Source organism: Seriola lalandi, unplaced genomic scaffold (assembly GCF_002814215.2).
Source record: "Seriola lalandi dorsalis isolate HSWRI2012SDOR001 ecotype SW California unplaced genomic scaffold, Sedor1 jcf7180002054311, whole genome shotgun sequence".
In the NCBI taxonomy this organism is placed as follows: domain Eukaryota; kingdom Metazoa; phylum Chordata; class Actinopteri; order Carangiformes; family Carangidae; genus Seriola; species Seriola lalandi.
In genome coordinates this window covers 212,004-229,727 of record NW_019524864.1, presented here as the reverse complement: position 1 = coordinate 229,727, position 17,724 = coordinate 212,004, and the positions used below count along the sequence as shown (strand labels likewise).

General features: G+C 40.7%; 2 protein-coding genes across 3 annotated transcripts; one reads left to right on the top strand and one right to left on the bottom strand.

Moving 5' to 3' along the window:
- Positions 1 to 779: 779 nt before the first annotated feature.
- On the bottom strand, positions 780 to 10,480 carry msh2 (mutS homolog 2 (E. coli)). The gene is made up of 16 exons (XM_023406580.2): positions 10,254 to 10,480; positions 8,944 to 9,092; positions 8,164 to 8,448; positions 7,417 to 7,563; positions 7,130 to 7,279; positions 6,861 to 6,994; positions 6,375 to 6,574; positions 5,693 to 5,802; positions 5,440 to 5,563; positions 4,204 to 4,354; positions 3,962 to 4,059; positions 3,530 to 3,775; positions 3,083 to 3,287; positions 2,754 to 3,001; positions 1,799 to 1,974; positions 780 to 1,048 (listed from the first exon to the last, which is right to left on the bottom strand). Exons 1-16 carry the CDS (start codon positions 10,459 to 10,461, stop codon positions 872 to 874), a joined length of 2,808 nt encoding a protein of 935 aa, XP_023262348.1. The 5' UTR covers positions 10,462 to 10,480; the 3' UTR covers positions 780 to 871.
- Positions 10,481 to 12,504: 2,024 nt separating this feature from the next.
- gch2 (GTP cyclohydrolase 2) lies at positions 12,505 to 16,258 on the top strand. Of its 2 annotated transcripts, XM_087174076.1 has the most exons (7): positions 12,505 to 12,923; positions 13,717 to 13,826; positions 13,995 to 14,050; positions 14,604 to 14,635; positions 14,743 to 14,827; positions 15,341 to 15,370; positions 15,469 to 15,608. In XM_087174076.1, exons 1-6 carry the CDS (start codon positions 12,632 to 12,634, stop codon positions 15,357 to 15,359), a joined length of 594 nt encoding a protein of 197 aa, XP_087030202.1. In that variant the 5' UTR covers positions 12,505 to 12,631; the 3' UTR covers positions 15,360 to 15,370; positions 15,469 to 15,608. The 2 variants fall into 2 exon arrangements, with proteins under 2 accessions (XP_087030202.1, XP_023262304.1); XM_023406536.2 differs by lacking the exon at positions 15,341 to 15,370 and having other exon boundaries at positions 12,509 to 12,923; positions 15,469 to 16,258.
- Positions 16,259 to 17,724: the final 1,466 nt, after the last annotated feature.

Here is a 17,724-nt window from a genome sequence, read left to right as displayed (position 1 = left end):
TGGGTCTATACAATGTGATTTACAGTACCTGGTGGCTGCAGATAAAAGTAACATGAAGATATTTACTGCAGAAAACATTTGAGTGTTCAAACTCAGAAATTATCGGGCTGTGCATGAAATTATGTATGACATCTCCAACGTGGATTTAAATTTATACAGCAGCCACGAAACCTCTTGGATATGGATATCGTACTCTCGATCTGAGTGGCAGCGAAATAGCAGTAAATCCTCCCTCATGGACGTTATAATGGTCAGTTTTTGTTGAAACTGTGTTAAAGAGGTGTTGATTCAACTGCATGATTATTTAGAGCTGCAGTTTTTGGTGTTGTTGAACTGTAATTTGAATTATTTTGTCCACCCAGGTTATATCAGTGGGGTTGTCTACATAACAAACACTGCATAATTCAGCACAGCAAAATACAGCCTCCAAAATTATACAGGTGAATCAAAAACCTTTTTAAACTAGTTTCACTAACAACTGAACACTGAGCACTATAACCTTCATGAAGGCAGGATTTATTGCAGGACTGCATTAGGTTTAGCTAATAAACTGACAACTGAGTGTGATATATGATGCTGACGTTTTGCCTGCGCACATATAGAAGAAAACAATCAGTCTTTCTTAGAACCAAAATTCTTATTCACATAATACATTATACACACACACACACACACACACACACAGTGTATCCAAGCAAATCTGCTGTTCATGGAAAGACAGCCATTGCACAGTCACCAAGTCAGAGTCAAAACTAGGTGAGAAAAACAAACACATCACATCCAGGAATAAGTCTTTATTGAAAAACTATACAGTGTGAGCGCTATAGTGTTTGTCTGCAGTACATGAAGTTAATCTTTGTCGAGCACATAATCAAGCTGTTTTTACAGGAACACAGCGTGCGAGGATCTCTGTGACATACGTGTTATTTTTGGTGGCCAGCTCCTGCTTCATCCTCCTGAGCTCTGCCTTCACCTCCTCCTCGCTCATGGTGGCAGCAGGAAGTGACTTCGCTTTCTCCAGGAAGTCCTGGATCAGGTTTTCCCCCACCTAAAAGGAGAGAGGCAGGACATCAGTTATACAAAAACAAAATTTTGTGTCTGGCGAGTGTAAACTCTTCAGGAACCCTGAATGGAAACAGCTTTTTCAGTCTCATGACTGTATTTACATTTACACTGTTAACACTGATTAGAGAAGGATGTAATCCTTCAACTGACCTTTAAGTTGAAAAATGTTTTTTGTTCCATTTATTGATAAATTAACAGGAACAATTCTTAGTAAAATATACTTGATGTATTGCGGCTTGTTCCACATGGGATGTGGTAAATGACCGTGTCACAAAAATCTAGTACAAACTGTCACACAATTGTTCTAAGCTGCCGGCATGAAAATTGCTTTGGCATTGCATTACGCTCTCTCCCGTGGCTGTCTCCCTCTCACAGACAACACACTTCCCCCACCTATCCAGAAAACTCTCCTGGCTGTGTGTGTGTGAGACGTAGGTTAGGTGTGTGTGTTTTTGTATCTTGAGTGGAGGGAATGAAAGAACGAAAGAAGTGCAGCACCAAAACGAGTCTAGACGTGTTCAGAAACCGCGATTGAAGAGGCTTTAATCCATACTTAGTGTTTATATGTGGCTTATAAATCCTGCATGAAAAGTGTTACCATTTCCTGTTTCTAATGTCTCTCTCTACAAAACTGTCAACTGTGCAGACAAAATGTGATAAAAATGTGATAATGCATGATCATATGTCAATGTTGTGATTACAGCAGGACAATCTGGTAGAGTCAAAGTCCTACTTGTTTGTCTGTCCGTCGTCTCTTGGCCTCTGGCTCTTCCTCCTTGTCCAACTTCTGTCCTGCAGGATCCTGGAACTCCTCAAGCTCCTCCGCCTTCTCCTTCGCCATGGCAACAACCGCTGGCGGGAAACAAGCCAACTCGGCAACGTGGATACCAAAACTCTGGTCACACACACCTGAACACACAGTTTGGGCCACGTCAGTTTGGAGACTTCTATATACAAAATTATATTAAAACACTCAAGCATCTTCAAACGACAGACAACTAGTCTAACTGAGGCTGGAACAATTAATCAATAAAACTAATAAATTTTTCTGATTAATTAATAGTCAAACAAGTAAAAATAACAAAGATAAATTTTGCTTCATGGTAAAATGAACTCCTTAGGGTTTTTAGTCTACACAATACAGGCAATCTACGCAAGAAAATAACATTTTTACATTTGACAGACTAAATCTGGACCTATAAATAAACAAACAAATAAAGATGTAACAACTGCAATCACAGTGAAGTTAAAAAAAAAACAAAAACATTTGTACAACCAGTCACAATCAGACCAAATGTCTCACATCTTACATCAACTTTCATTCATGCCAACTGTAACCATGACTGAATGAATTTCCAGCTTTAAATAGGCTTCAGCGTTTGAGAAAACAGCAATTAAAGCCCTGAAGTCTTGCATTCTATCTAATAAATTATGCTTACTAGGAGAGTCACAAGAGAAACACTTCAGCCTGTGAGAGCAGAGAAAACTCTCAACCGTACCAAATGCCAGATATTGCAAGAGCAATGTGGCTCTTTGCATAAATGTCTGAATAAAGCTATAGGGCACATGAGAAGTCATCTGTGTCTGTGTAACTAAAAGCCATAACTATAACAGATGGATGAAGCTTGCAATGTCACACATTTCATGTCTGGAAAGGGAAAAAAACACTTTAGTGTGTGCTGTTTGACCTGGTTTGACTCTGTACAGCATGGTGAGTGTGTTGTGGGAGGTCAGGGCCGTGACATGCAGGTTTTGCACAGTGGGCTGCTGCGCCGCCAGCGCCGTCAGCTCGTGGAAGTGTGTGGCGAACAGGCAGAAGCTGCCGATTTTGGAGGCGATGTGTTCACTGATGGCCCAGGCCAGACCGAAGCCGTCGTACGTGGACGTGCCTCTGCCGAGCTCATCGATGATGATGAGCGAGTTCTCCGTGGCCGAGCTGCAGGGACAGTACGGATGATGAGACCAGGCTTGTATCGCTTGTGTTTAGTGAACAAGCTTTGTGTGTGCATGTACCTACCGTAGAATGGCGGCGGTCTCCAGCATCTCCGACATAAAGGTGGACACGCCTTTCACCTGGCAGTCTCCTGCTCCCACCCTGGCCAGGATGCTGTCAATCATGCTAAGCTCCGCCTTCTCGCATGGCACAAAGCAGCCGATCTGAGCCATCAGAGCGATCACACCCACCTGACGGATAAATGTCGACTTGCCACCCATATTTGGTCCTGCAGATAAATAGAGAGCAGAAGCAGTGATGGTGAAGAACAATGTATATCAACAATACATGCATTTTTAAAAAAAGAAGAAAAAAGTTTGCATCTCGAGAAAGTTGAAACAGACAGGTTAAAAATAAAACGTTTAAAACTGAAATCAGCAGAGGCTGATATATACTGAATTTTAGTTCCCAGTATGAGTCAAGTATTTCTGGATCCTGCACTTCTCATAATAATCTGAAAATATTTTTCACCTGTGATAATATAGAAACTCTTTTCTCCCTGGACGAAGGTGATGTCGTTTGGTATGAAGGCGGTGTCTGCGTCTGTCTCCATGCAGGGATGTCTGGCCTGCAGCAGCTCCATACGCCTGCAGCCGTCGGCTAAGAGGCGAGGCCGGACGTACGGCACGGGAGCGGAGACGGACGCCACTGCAAAACTCGCCACTGCGTCCATCTGCGCTATTACGTCGCTCAGAGTCTGGAGGGGGTCCACGTAACCTGGTTGTTCAAACAGTTCAGCACTTCCAATGAATCATCACAGAGAGAGGAGACTTAAGGTCACATAAGCCAAATTCCACTTAATCGAGAGATCGTAATTTCAATGTTGCTGAGACAAGGTTCTTTCTGTTAAATCAATTCCATACTGATGAGACACTGTGAGCAGCACGCTGGGAGATTCCTCACCTGAGGCAATGTTGATGATTTCTTTGACGATAGCATTCTGCGCCTCCTCGTACTCCTCCCTGCTCTTGGTGTACTCCTCATTCAGAGAACTCAGCTTACTGTGGACATGTGAAAGTGCACATGCAAGAGTGCAGACCATCAGCTGACAGGAAGAGCGGGGTTGTCCGAAGCTGACATTAGGTGTGTGACATTACTGTGGTTCCTAAATCTGTGGGAAACACTGGTGACACAGTGACACGGACCTGTTTGTGAAACGCACTCCATTCTTCTGAACGTCCAGCGTGGTGAATTTCTTGTTGTTCCTCAGACTCTTCTCCTCCTTGCAGGTGACTCTCAGGTAAAAACCCAGCACGGCGTTCGACTCCAGCTTCACCGTCTTGCCAGGATCCAGACCTGAAACGCAAAGTTACTACAATGAGCTCAAACTGATATTTCCCAAACACCAAGTTTAAAAAAGAAAAGAAAAAGAAAACAAATAAATATTTGTCATATATATATATATATAAATGAAAAGAAAAATAATTTCTGGCAATCAAAGCTGGATATTTACTGGGGTTTTTATTGTACCAGTGAAGCCTACACACACACAGCTGATGTACAGTAGCTTACACGCATCTTCTCAAAAATGCACTGCCTAAGTTGATTCTGGAGATACCAGGTGAAAACCATCAACTTTAACTCAAATTAAACATTTTTTCTCAACATGATCATTGCTCTCCATCATAAAGTTACTAAAGATAAGTAAACACAATTACTTCAGCTATTAATGACTGAAGGCATAATTAGTGTTAAAGACGGCAAACATTCCCTCATTTTTTTTATCCAACATGAATAAATTTAATAATGTAATCAATTACTTTGGGGTATACAGAGTATATGCAGCTGGTTGTGTAAAAAGCATTAACAATGTGGTGTCAAATTCTTCTGTCCCATTCTAAGAAAATAATGATTAAGTTGTGTGAAAAAACAACAGAAATGCTCCAAAATTCAATCTTAGCTTTATTTAAACTTAAGTAAAACAACAGACAAAACTGTGTAAATGACTTTTACACACTTTGTTAATAACAACTACAAACAAAATTAAGTTTGTCTTTATTACATCTGTAATGAATAATGCCACTGTTCCGTCTTCCAGTTAACGAAAGACGGCAATCAGCTGATACACTATGTTTAGGGTTTTCTTCTTTAGTTCTCCATTAATTACACTGCAGACATTCAGTCTGATTTTTTTATCCCCTTTGGTAGGAGCGATCTGCAATATTTATCACATTCAAAAAGAATTCGTTTTATCGCATGATTCCATGGTGTTATTGACTGGCTTTGGCATTTTCGTCACACCACATCTTAAGAAAAACCTCATCATCAGATGCGCGCGTGCAGTCACCACCTTAACATACAGTCTCTAACTCTGTAGCAGATACAGATCTGACATTAAAAGATAATCTTTTGTGTGTGTGTGTGTGTGTGTGTGTAATCACCTAGTTCTCTGGCAGCACTGTTCAGCACCGCCTGCATGCTCTTTTCCAGCGCGTCCATCTTTTCTCTCAGCTCACTCAACACCGGATCAAACGACGCCTTCACCAGGAATTCGTGGTGGTCGATCTGCACGGAGCACCCAACATGCAAGAAAGGAAACATGTAAGCAACATGGCACGTTGAGAATATGCAAACACAAAGCACAGAACAATATCTTTCCTTTTTTCACATGTATAGAAATGTGAAAGGTGAGACCTGGTTCATGTCCAGAGTGGTTTCAATCATCTCCTGATACTTGGTGAAGTCATTCAGCAGGTCTCTGAGAGGAGACAGGAACACTGCCTCCAACAGAACCTGGCAGCTACCTGCAATACACGCACACGCACACGCACACGCACACACACACACACACACAACAGAGATTAATGAATATATACTATATGTAGGAAGGACAAATCATAAAAGTTCTCACTGATCACAGCAAGTCACAACACCATACATACTGACTGTAGCTGATTTTATCATCTCTAAGTGACTGTGCATTTAAGCTGTTATGAAACCAATTTGGCAAAAACGGTGCGACACAAAACAAAAAACTACCAGGTATCAGTGACTCTCAGTGATCCCGCCGATCAGAGGGTAAAACTCATCTGATTGAAGCAATGTTCTGCCAAATGTCATCTAATAAGTCATTACTAACTGGATTTGAATGGGCTATAACAGCTGAAGACCATGTGTTTTCAAGCAAAGAACAAGAAAGTGTTTCTCTAGTAAGCGCAGAAAAATGACACTGACTGTATTACTTCTGCACAACGGATCCGGTATCTTGAAGATCAGATCAATCAAAGGTATTTTAAAGATGAGCAACTTCCTAAAATACTGGCATCTGATTGTACAGTAAACCGTACTGATTCAACTGCTGCAGGTTTGTGTGTACCCGAGTATCTCTCCAATGCTGTGATGAGGGCAGGGATATGGCTCACGGCCTGGTAGACCCTGTAGCAGTCCTGCAGCGTCGCTGTGTGACGGTGGAACTTCTTGGCCAGACGGTGAAGATCAGGGAACCGCCGCAGCAAGTCCTCCTGGCAGGTCTGCCTGAGCTCAGAGTCGCACACGAAGCTCTCCACCAGGTCCAGCCTACACGCGCGCGCACACACACGCGCACACACACACACACACACAGAAACGTTAAGAGTATCCTCAAAATTGTCCTACGAATGCGATTAATTTCATAGTTTGTTGTTGTTAAATTATTGATTTGATATGAAAAATCAACTTAAAGAATGAGTGGAATTAAAGATCAAATCTTTTGATCAGCTGCTGCTGATTTTGCTGCCAACACTTAAACACAGTAAAATATGATTAGCTCTGGACTACTCTCATGAAAGTGTTTGATCTCTGTTTATTCCCATCATTGTATTACCTCTCCTCTATTTTGGTTTTGTCCATGAGTGGTTGTTTGATCCACTGGTTGACCAGTCGCTGACCCTGCGGCGTACGGCACTTGTTCAACAGACCAGCCAATGAATGAGCTCCGCTTGTGTCGTCAGGTGAACCCTGGAGGATATAAGTCAAATAGCATGTAGGGGAATCTCAGAAGTATGTATCTATAAAACCTGAAGAAACTATCTGCATGGCTAGATACTAGTAGGAGTCAGAAAGAAAAAAGTTTTTTTGACCCGGTCCACTGACCTGGAAGAGGTTAAGAGCCCGCACGGCTGCGTTGTCCAGCCTCATGTACTGACCCAGGTCCAGAGAGGTCAGACTGAAAGAGTTGAAGTTGGCCTCATCAGAGAGCAGTTCAAGGAAACGCACCACTGCAGCCAAGCATGACATAGCCACCTGTGAATGAAACCACACACACACACACCAAGTCTGGTCAAACCTATAACATATACTTTTAGGATTATATTCCCTCACTATTGTTACTGTGTTGTCCATGTTGGAAATACGTGTCAGGAAGCTCCTTTTTTGTTCACCTGTTTGTCCAGCTCAGGCAGAGTGTTGCTGGCCACTGTCTCTCCTTTCTTGGCTCTCAGCAGCCTGTTGAGATCCTGGACCATGTCCTTGCTACTGAACTCTGCCCTCTTCCTGTCAGAGACCAGCATGCCACCGCGCTCCACTACCTACAAAGACACATCAACATAATCACTGTATTTGTGTAGCACTGTTCTTGACAAAGTTAGAAAGAGCTTTAACAAAGGAAAGACTGATAAACTAATAAAATTACAAAGTAAAAAGTAAAACCAAATAAATTACATAAAATGATAAATAATATAAGATTATCCGATAATTCAAACCATACCATACTGATAGTCTCTTAAAATGTTTAATAACATCCTCTAGACGTGTTTAAAGACATCTAAGAATACTCTGCTAAAAATAATAATGTGTGTCTGATATGGTTTCTTATTGTGAAATGTTGGCAGGCAGGTTTTTTTGATTTCAGAAAATAATAAGACATGTTTTAACAAAATGCTGATAGACTTGATCAGCATTGGGTGGACTGGTCTGGCAACAAATTGCTAAATTTACTAATTCCACACATAGTTTTCAAGCTTATAGCCTTTCATTGTTTTTTTGCACCGTGATTAACAGTGTTGTTTTTAATTTCTTCTCCTATTTATTTGGTGTGTATCTCTTGACCTGGGTGGTGAGATCAGATGATGCATCCAATTGCCCCTGCAAAGATAAAGTTACACTGAGCTGAGTTAAATTCAGTATACCTCTCGTAGTTTATTGCCGTCAGCGTTGCCGTCACCCTGGGCTAAGAGACACTCTTTAGGGCTGAGTTGAACAAGCAGGGACTCCAGGTTGGAGAAGATCTCGTTGTCTGGAAACTCGCACACTCCCATCGTCCTCTGGGCGGCGTCCACGTAGCCGACCCCAACCACGCGTTGTCCATCAGCTCCTGTAGAAAAGCGCACGGCTACAACACCTGCACAGCCCTCTGCGCCGGTTCCTCCGCCGAACAAAATCTCCTCAAACTGGGTCAAGTTTCCTGGAGAGGCCTGAGTGTGGAGGAAACAGACAAGATGCATGACCGTAACAGGCAGAATGATGGAGAGAACATTTATTGTGTTGGTTTATTTAACAGCTACTTTAAATTCAGTACTTTTTAAGACTTTACGATCTGCAGGTTCAAGTTATCCCTTGATTTAGTGCATTTTTGTACATTTATACATACATCAAAACAAAATCTAATGACTTCTGCATACATTTGCCTTAGTCTGATACTTCAACCATATCACCCAGGCCTTGGTAATATGAGTATAGACAGTATGGACCAGACAAGGCAACATTAGCAACTACTAATTAAAGCATGGAACATAAAAGCAAAATGTAAAGTACAGGGTATCTATAAAGAACACAGTTCATAATGGAGCACTGGCACAATGAAAGTAAGACAACAACATACCACCATAGCTCATCTGCATTTAAAAAGGTTCATGGGTTTTACAACAAACGGAAATCACACTGACACTACTCCATAGTAAATACAATACCTTGTACTCGATCTTCCATTCATGCTCCTTGCTGCTCTTGCTGTGGTTCCTGTACACTTCTACTCTGTACTGCCTCACCAGCAGCAAGTCTTTAACAAAGGCCTCAAAATTCAGCTTGCTCAGGACTACACTCTCCAGCTTGCGACTCCCTGTTGACAAACATATATAATATCATATTAATGTTACAAACAACCTCAGGGATCCATTCATATTTATTCATAGGGGCATGGGGCAAATGAAGGGGCACTATTGTTTCTTTCAAGGAATATCATGAACACATCTCTTTTTAAACATTAAACTTGACAGATGTGTGGGACACAGGGTCAAACTGACTTAACTATAAGATGTTTAAAGAAATGTGACATACTATATTTGAGACCAGACACAGCACTTGAATGTATTGTGCTGCATAAATGCTTTTTCAAAGAGCACAAAGTCTAATTAATTAATATTAGACTTGAAACCAGGGTTGGTTTATCTCAAATAATAACAAGCAGTAGATCTTTTTATAAATCAGTTGAATTGTTTTGCTCTTCCAGACCTTGCATGTGTCCACTGTGGTTTTAAACCTTGTAACAAATGCAGGGAGAGTTCATTGCACTAAATAACAACATACTGACTGTTATAGCGTAATTTTAATTCAATAAGATTATTTAATCACAAAGGGATTCCTGACAGTGTTGATGCTTCTACTCTTCTTTCATCCCCGCAGCTCCAATTAAAATGAGGAGTCTCTGTGACCAGAGCTAGAAATAAAAACTAAACCCTCTGATCTTTTATTGGAAATATTATCCACATACTTATATTATAATAATATTTCCATTTTATTGTAGTCATATGATCATATTGTTTCCATTTCAGCTTGCTGAATATCACTTTTGAATGTTTCTATAACCGAATTTACCTGCAGGCATCAGCGTCTCCTCTCATGTCACATTAAGTACTTTACTCATTGTTCTGGCGACGTTGCGTATCATTTACAATTTGACAACTCCACCTTTCACGTGAACGCGCTCGTAGCCGGATAGGTAAACCCAGAGTTAACTGAGTTGATAACCAGCTTCGTAGTAAAGGTTATGGAGGACGACCAATGTAAGGTTCAATTTAGCCAGATAACAAAAAGATATGCTGGGTATGTTGAACCTGCTTCGTAGTACAGGCCTCTGGACTGCAGATGTGTAATAAATGCATTTGTAGTTAGCTTAGCATGAGTAAATGCATCAACAACAGCAGATTGCTAACGGCAAGCGCCACCAGTTTGCAAGCTTCAGCTAGCTGCATGTTTAGCTAGGCTACAGATGCTAGGATACCTGAGCCCAAATATTTGATGACCCCATTCGTCTTGAAAACTTCTTTCGCCGCGAATGTGGCGTCTTTCCCGTGAACAGTGTAGTAGTCGTTACGGTCGAATATTCTGAAAGTGGTGTCTGGCTTCTCCGGCATGGAGAAAATGAAGTTTAGAAAGCCATGCTCGGCTGCACTATCCATTGAAAGGTTCTGCTTCGGTTGCACCGCCATGCTGGAATCTCCCGCCACCGCTGTGGACAAACCGGAAGTTACGTCATGTCATCGTAGCGTGTTCCCATGGAAACGGGGTGGACCCTGGACCAAGAGATAAGGAAGTGCCTCTTCTTTGTGAGTTTTTGTATTGTGTTTGTTTTGTTCTGTCTTGCTTTTAACATTTTTTTTTTTTAAATTAAGTTTTTCAACAAACCTTTCAACACACACTATTTGAAAGACTTTTAGGGTGCCCAAAACATCAGATCCACTTTACATTTAAAACTGTATATTAGATATTCAATTGCTATTGGCTCAAACATGAGCCATGCCACAATTGTAGGTGCTTTATTATCAATTCACCAGAGCAATATCTATTACTGGCATCACTGGACAGCCTTCTTTGATGACATCAGGGAAAACCAAGAAGCAAAACCTCAGGTTGAGTGTAAAACTGGATATTAAAATTCAATTTTACATGATGAAGTGCAATTGATAAAGTATCATAAACTGACTCTCTCCTATTACATATGGAAATCTCCTCCCTACTATAAAAAGGAAAAAAAAATCATCCAATCTTGAGGAAAGCTAGGTGCTTTGGGTGTCATAAATTTGCATAAAGTTGAGTATTGTATATTTGCAGTACATTATGTGTTCAAATGGGAACTGTTGTGTGTTGATGTAGGGGACAAAAGTAAATGTAATTGCATGTGTGCATGTGAGAATGTGTGACACCTATGCTTCCTTTTTCCAGGACTTGTGAAAACACATGCAGTCATAGATGATTCCAAGAAGCTGCATAGCTAACGTCATCAGCTACATCCAATTAGAATCAAACGTGTCTCCTGTTATGCTAGGACAAAAGATCACTTTTGATTTTGATACTTAAGCTCAATAACTTAAGTGTCAGTTATATTACAACAATAAGTGACTGATGTGTAATTAACAGGTGTGGACCAACATGGCTGAGTATTTACAAAATGCAGAGACCAGTCAACCACTCCTGCACATTTTCAGGTGATGACATGCCAGACCTTCATCAATATTTCAGGCCATGCCATTCAAACATGCGATGTATGTGTTTGCATGATAATGGAAAATGATTAAAGTACACAACAATAAGAATTGTTACATAACATACAGTTGTAGTTGTTGTTATAGTAGAGTACATTTTACTCACCAGGTTGGATCAAAAGAACAATCCAGCTATCTGGGTCAAATGGTGAAACCCCTTACTTGACTCAAAGCATCACCAGTCAGTTACACCAGTCTTGTCCACTTGTTCGTAGATTTGTGTTTTTTATTGGTTTTGTTCATACTGACCATTAGAAGATATCTTCCTAATGCACTTTCAATGTCAGGGATGTGGGACAAATCAACAGGTATCTTCAAACGTATATAATCCCCCCTTTGTATTTCCTCTGACAGTGTTACTCTGTTGAGCAAAAGAGGAAGGACAGCAGGAAATTATCCACTGGATTAGTTTAATTTGGACAACTGAAGCCTCATAATAACTTCAGATAAACTATGGAAAACATTTTGGTCTGTAATTTTTTCCCATCACTGACACTGAAATGGCCAATATGAACAGAAGGAATGATTACAGCAAGAAATTTTTTGATAAAAAAAAATTATTATTGAATGTTTTTCTGTCCAACCTACATTAACTTTTCCCTTAGCCTATTGTTTGTGGCTTTTCAGGAAATTCCGAGTGAATATATGCCTTCTGACACTGATTGGATTTACATGGATGTTCAAGAGATATAGTAGGCCTGACTGCATGAAAACATGTTTGATCTCCACGTGAAGTCATGAGCCTGCTGAGCTTTGTAAGAGTGGTTTGTCTAGTTTCGAGCATTGTAATATAATCAGAACTAATGAATGAGAACGGATGACAAGTGCCAAGTGATGAGAGATGCAGAGAGAATTGGTTGCATGCACTGTGCAATTTGGGAAAAGGTACTTTGAGTTGACATTTAACTCCGCTGACGAAACTCGGTGTTTTGACGTAGGTGGTACTTTGACAAATGGGAAACGGATGCGCACGCGGCCACTGGTTAGGTCTTTATAAACCCAGAGAGCACCGGGCAGAGGCGTAGCCTGTCAGACCTGCTGTGCAACTGAACTCCAGGACCCTCTCTCACTGTCTCTTCCTCCCGTTTCTCTTTCCAGAGTCAGAGAGCACTCCGACATGAACGGCCACTGCAACGGAAATGTCCACGACGCCGTGGAGGAGTTCCACTGCAACAACGGCTTCAGCAACCTCATCATAGACACCAAGACGGCCGCCGTGCACCGTAAGCACGAGACGTCCCGCAAAGAGGCCGAGGACAAGTCCCGCTTACCTGCTCTCGAGGCCGCCTACACCAGCATCCTACGGGAGCTCGGCGAGAACACGGACCGGCAGGGGCTGCTGCGCACGCCGTTGCGCGCCGCTAAGGCCATGCAGTTCCTCACCAAGGGTTACCATGAGACCATCGACGGTGAGTCAACAGGTTCCTTGTTTTTTGACACTGGGAGATGCTCTTGTGTAATCACAATCTGATATGATCTCGCTGACTGAATTAACTGGGAAAATGCATAGGCCTACTTGAGTGAATGGAAAGACCCGTTCGAGTTTTACTCGAGTTGTGTAGAGGTGCTGTAGCTTTAGGTGGTGGTGTTGCATTGAATTGCATTGAACTGTAAGCTGAGTGTTTTTGCTCCTCTAGATAAGTAGGCAGGCAGCCTACTGACAAAAGTGAAAATATGTAGTGAGTTTTATTTTGGTCAGGACTATCGACTATAGTTAGATTCTTCAATCTGTTAGATTTCAACAATGTAAGAGATTTAATGAGACAATTAATTTATTAGTTTGTAGAAGATTAATCAGCCACCACTTTAGATATTGTCATATTTGATGTTTCCCTTCATGTTTTGGAATGTTGGTTGGACAAAACAAGACATTTGAAGACGTCACATTGACTCTGGGAAACTTTAATAGACAGTTTTCACTATTTTCTAAGAATTTATTCTTTAAAAAAAATCAAGTAACTGTAAGCTGCAGCCCTACATGATTCATAAAGATGCTATAGCCGGCAAGTACTAGACAGTATTACTGTTAAATCCCATAAGATGTAAGGATGCTATTCATATATCACAGGTAAACTTCTAATTGATTCAACAAAAGTTATATTCACAAACCCACCAATGTGGTCCTGATTTGAGACCACATTTCTTAATATTGTAAATTATGATGGTATTTCAAAAAATGTATCTGTGTGCTTGTGCCCCCAGACATCTTAAATGATGCCATATTTGATGAAGACCATAATGAGATGGTGATTGTGAAGGACATAGATATGTTTTCACTCTGTGAGCATCACCTGGTACCCTTTTTCGGGAGGGTAAGTTTTTTTGGTTTAAAAGTAACCCTAAAAACAAATAACTGGCCTGATGATGATGATGATGATGACTGATGTGTGTGTCTTTCTCTAATCATAGTGAGGAATTGAATTCCTACAATTTACCATCTTTTACTCTGATTATGTGACTTCTGCTTTCATTTGCTTTAGGTTCACATTGGATATATCCCCAACAAAAAAGTGGTGGGACTGAGCAAGCTGGCAAGGTAACACAACACACACACACACTCACACACATTCACACTCTCCTGCTGTCACTGTGGCTGTATTTGTCTGGTGTTATTGCCGGGTGGCTGCGTTCTTCTGTTATCTCAGTGCATTGACCTGGAGGCTTAGAGTCTAAGCCCGCTGGCCACATCTAGTCCCCTCATCAAGCACACTCACAGACACAAGTCTAAACTCTCTGCTCTCGAACCATGAGAAAATCCCTTCGGACCTGTGGGAATCACCAGTTATTATCACAGCCTGTCTGTCTCCTTCTCTCCCTTCCCTAAAATATTGCACCATCTGTGAATACACAACCCTGAATAGTGTCACTGGGTTTGTAGGCAAACTTGCTGTAGCTGAATCTTGCTCGACAGATTCAGAGAATTCAGTGGGGTGAATCATTCACAGATGAAGGGTCTGCACAGTTGGATGGCCAGTATGAAGACCAGGGGTCAGCGGCTGATGCCTGTCTATGTTTATTAAAAGATTAATCATTATTACGCCTGATCCGTAATCACTCCTCTCCTCTTTGATGTGCTTTGGTTTCTGCAGGATTGTTGAGATTTTCAGTCGCAGGCTTCAAGGTAAGCAATCAAAGATATTGTGCAAGATTTATAGCCTTTGCACATGATTTTCCCAAGAATTTGAATGCATCATGTTTACATATGTCCACTTATTTTCCCTCCTTCAGTTCAAGAGCGTCTGACCAAGCAGATTGCCATGGGAATATCTGAGGCTCTTCAGCCGAAAGGCGTAGCTGTGGTTATTGAAGCAGCGTAAGTACACACACAGGCACATCATTCATTATCATCATTTACATGATTTAAAGGTGCTCTAAACCTCACAGGCAAAATGTGAAAACGTCACATTTCCTAAAGTGAGACAGCTTGACTTTTAAAAAGTAGAATTAACACAATCTTCCTTTCACGAATGAAAAGTTGAACGCATGAGCAATAAATGACACTCCTGCTCAAATCAGGTCACTCTGCTACAGCCATTCTTAGTTTGAGCAATAGCTTTAGGTTGAGCAAGTTCAGACTTTATGGCTCTTACTTGTTAGTTACATATGTTGTGGCTTCAGTAGCTGCTGTTCAACAAACGTTACGTATTCTTACTTTAAGAGAGTACTGCACTGATTTAGCATTGCACTTCGAAACTTCGTCAGACTAATGATGGATAAGATCAAAGTCAATGCAGTAGAATCAGAGATAACTTTTTTTATTCCATGCATTCTATTTCCTTGTCAAAACTTGGCGCCTACATTACCTAATGAGGCTTTTTTCACACAGCACTCCCCAGGATGTGTGAACAGACTTTTTGTGAGTAAAAACCAGTAGTGTTGCCCTTTAAACACAGGTGCATGTCAAATGCTGTACCTGCAAATCTGAGCCCATGTGTGTTATGTGTGTCTTTGCAGGCACATGTGCATGGTAATGCGTGGCGTCCAGAAGATGAACAGCCGCACAGTGACGAGCACCATGCTGGGAGTTTACCTAGAGGACCCCAAAACCCGGGAGGAGTTCCTGACTCTTTCACAGCACACCTAACAAATGTTATACATACACCATTCACTCCCGAGCCTCTGTATACAGTCGCACATGGCAAGTTCTGGAGTAGCTGTGGATCTGCATCCGACTTAACTTTAAAGAAAATGACGAAGCAGTTGCAGGAAAAGTAAAGCTGATTTTTAATGCAGGATCCAAGCCAACTCTGGAGCTCACCTCAATACACTGAAGCCTGAAGGATTTCAGTCCTGCTGCTGAAATCTATCATTTGAAATCACTGTGAACAAAATAGGAAATGTAAGACTCACAGTCTTGGTGCCTTTGGTAGATAGTTTTTGGCAATATTGTTTTTATAAATTATGAAACCTCAATGAAATGTTGTAGTGTGACGATACTTAAGATTTTCTTTTTTTTTTCCAGATGGGAATTTCATTGATGTTTTTACAGTGATATTCTTGAACCTTTCCTTGCTTCAGTATTGTATTTAGAATCCACTGATTTTAATAATTTAACAAACTGTGTCTCAATTCTGAACACATTTATACATCTTTGTAATATATGACATTTTTAAGATATAAATCTAATCATTATAATATTATCTGTAGTCCAGAGAGTCATGTACTTAGTAGATATTTGCTTTTATCAGTAACCACCCGCAGTGTTTTTAAGGTTCTTTGCTTAAATAAAGTGATAGAAATATGATGCAAGTTGTCAATCTTCATCTGTGTGTGTCGATAAGAGATTACAAGTTTCAGTGTGTTATGTTTGTTTTATAAATGAAACAGAATGCTTATATGTTACACGAGAGATTTACTGTCTCAGTTTCATACTACATACTTATTCCAACAAAGAACTTAAAGAGTCTACAGCCATGCTAATGGTTCTGGGAGGCTGTACTTAAGCACACAGCAGCTTTGAGCTAAATGCTAACATGCTAAAGTTTAGCAGGTTTAATATTTACCATGTTCACCACCTTAGTTTGGCGTGTTAGCGTGCTAACAACTGCCAAAGAGCGCTGAACACTAAAGTCCAGCTGAGGCTGATGGGAATATCATTAGATTTGCTGGTATTTAGTCATAAAACAAGTATTGGACACATTTAGATGGTGCTGGGATTATTACCGTTATTGCAATTTTCCTGATGGGACCACGTACAAACAGTTGTTGAGCTATTCCAGACTGGATTGAAGTGGTGGATCGACCAACAATGCCATCCCTATAGAGCCACCTCACTAGCTTGGCTAAAAAAAGAATTGTGAATTGTGATGAAACAGCTCTAGAAAGATCTTGGAAGAACAAAACAGAAGAACATTTTGCTTTCAGTACACATTTCTTGTATGAGTGCCCATATACCAGCTGTATACTAACATGCCAAACTAGTACTTACCCTGCACCTTTGGTGCACTTCTTTAATTGATCTTCTTGCATTTATTAAATAGATGTAGTACTTAGTACTTAAGCCAAGGTCTCCTTCTGCTCTGAGGCTTTAGGGATGTCCCTCACTTGAAAGTCACTTTGGATAAAAGTTTCTACCAAATGTGTGAATGTAATGTAAATGTACTATGACAGTTAGTATATACTGTAGGAAATATAATGTACTATAGTATTTAGTATGGAATTGTAGCTGTTAAGTTGATCCTCAACATTATTTTGCGTCAATCTCAGACATCATCTGTATGATGTGAGCATTGATGGCTCTAGGTTTGCTGTATAACAGGTATAACCTGGGATATTTTACTGATGTCCCTGTGAAGGTACCACAACACAGAATAACAGGAGCAAAAGGGGAGTGATATAACAAGCAAATTAAAGGATCCATAATTATATAACCTGTTTTTTAGTTGTAGTCACTTTAGATTGTAGTTGAATATTATTTAGCAGGTTACTCTGCTAAACTAGTTTAAACATGAGACTCACATTTACTACATCCAGTCATTATCTACTGTACATCACCTGTATGAGCCAAAGCCTGACGCTGCTATGGAACAACAGCATAAATCAATGATGAGACATAAAAGCAAGTGTGTGCGCATGTAGTTGAAAGCCTGAGGGCGAGCAAGGCCTTTAAATATCAAAGGACGACCCTGTCATCAGACAGCTTGTGAACTATAACCTCTATCTCCGACAGCAATTGAGGGGGGTTCCATACCTGACAGTACAGCATGTAGT

Excerpts from the sequence above, each read along its gene's own strand:
- msh2 (XM_023406580.2), bottom strand. The coding sequence starts at position 10,461 with ATGGCGGTGCAACCGAAGCAGAACCTTTCAATGGATAGTGCAGCCGAG. Across the intron at positions 7,280-7,416 it reads TGCCTGAGCTGGACAAACAG|GTGGCTATGTCATGCTTGGC; the intron begins GTGAACAAAAAA and ends TTTCATTCACAG. Across the intron at positions 3,002-3,082 it reads GAGACCGCCGCCATTCTACG|CTCGGCCACGGAGAACTCGC; the intron begins GTAGGTACATGC and ends CTGTCCCTGCAG.
- gch2 (XM_023406536.2), top strand. The coding sequence starts at position 12,632 with ATGAACGGCCACTGCAACGGAAATGTCCACGACGCCGTGGAGGAGTTC. Across the intron at positions 12,924-13,716 it reads TTACCATGAGACCATCGACG|ACATCTTAAATGATGCCATA; the intron begins GTGAGTCAACAG and ends TTGTGCCCCCAG. Across the intron at positions 14,051-14,603 it reads GGACTGAGCAAGCTGGCAAG|GATTGTTGAGATTTTCAGTC; the intron begins GTAACACAACAC and ends TGGTTTCTGCAG.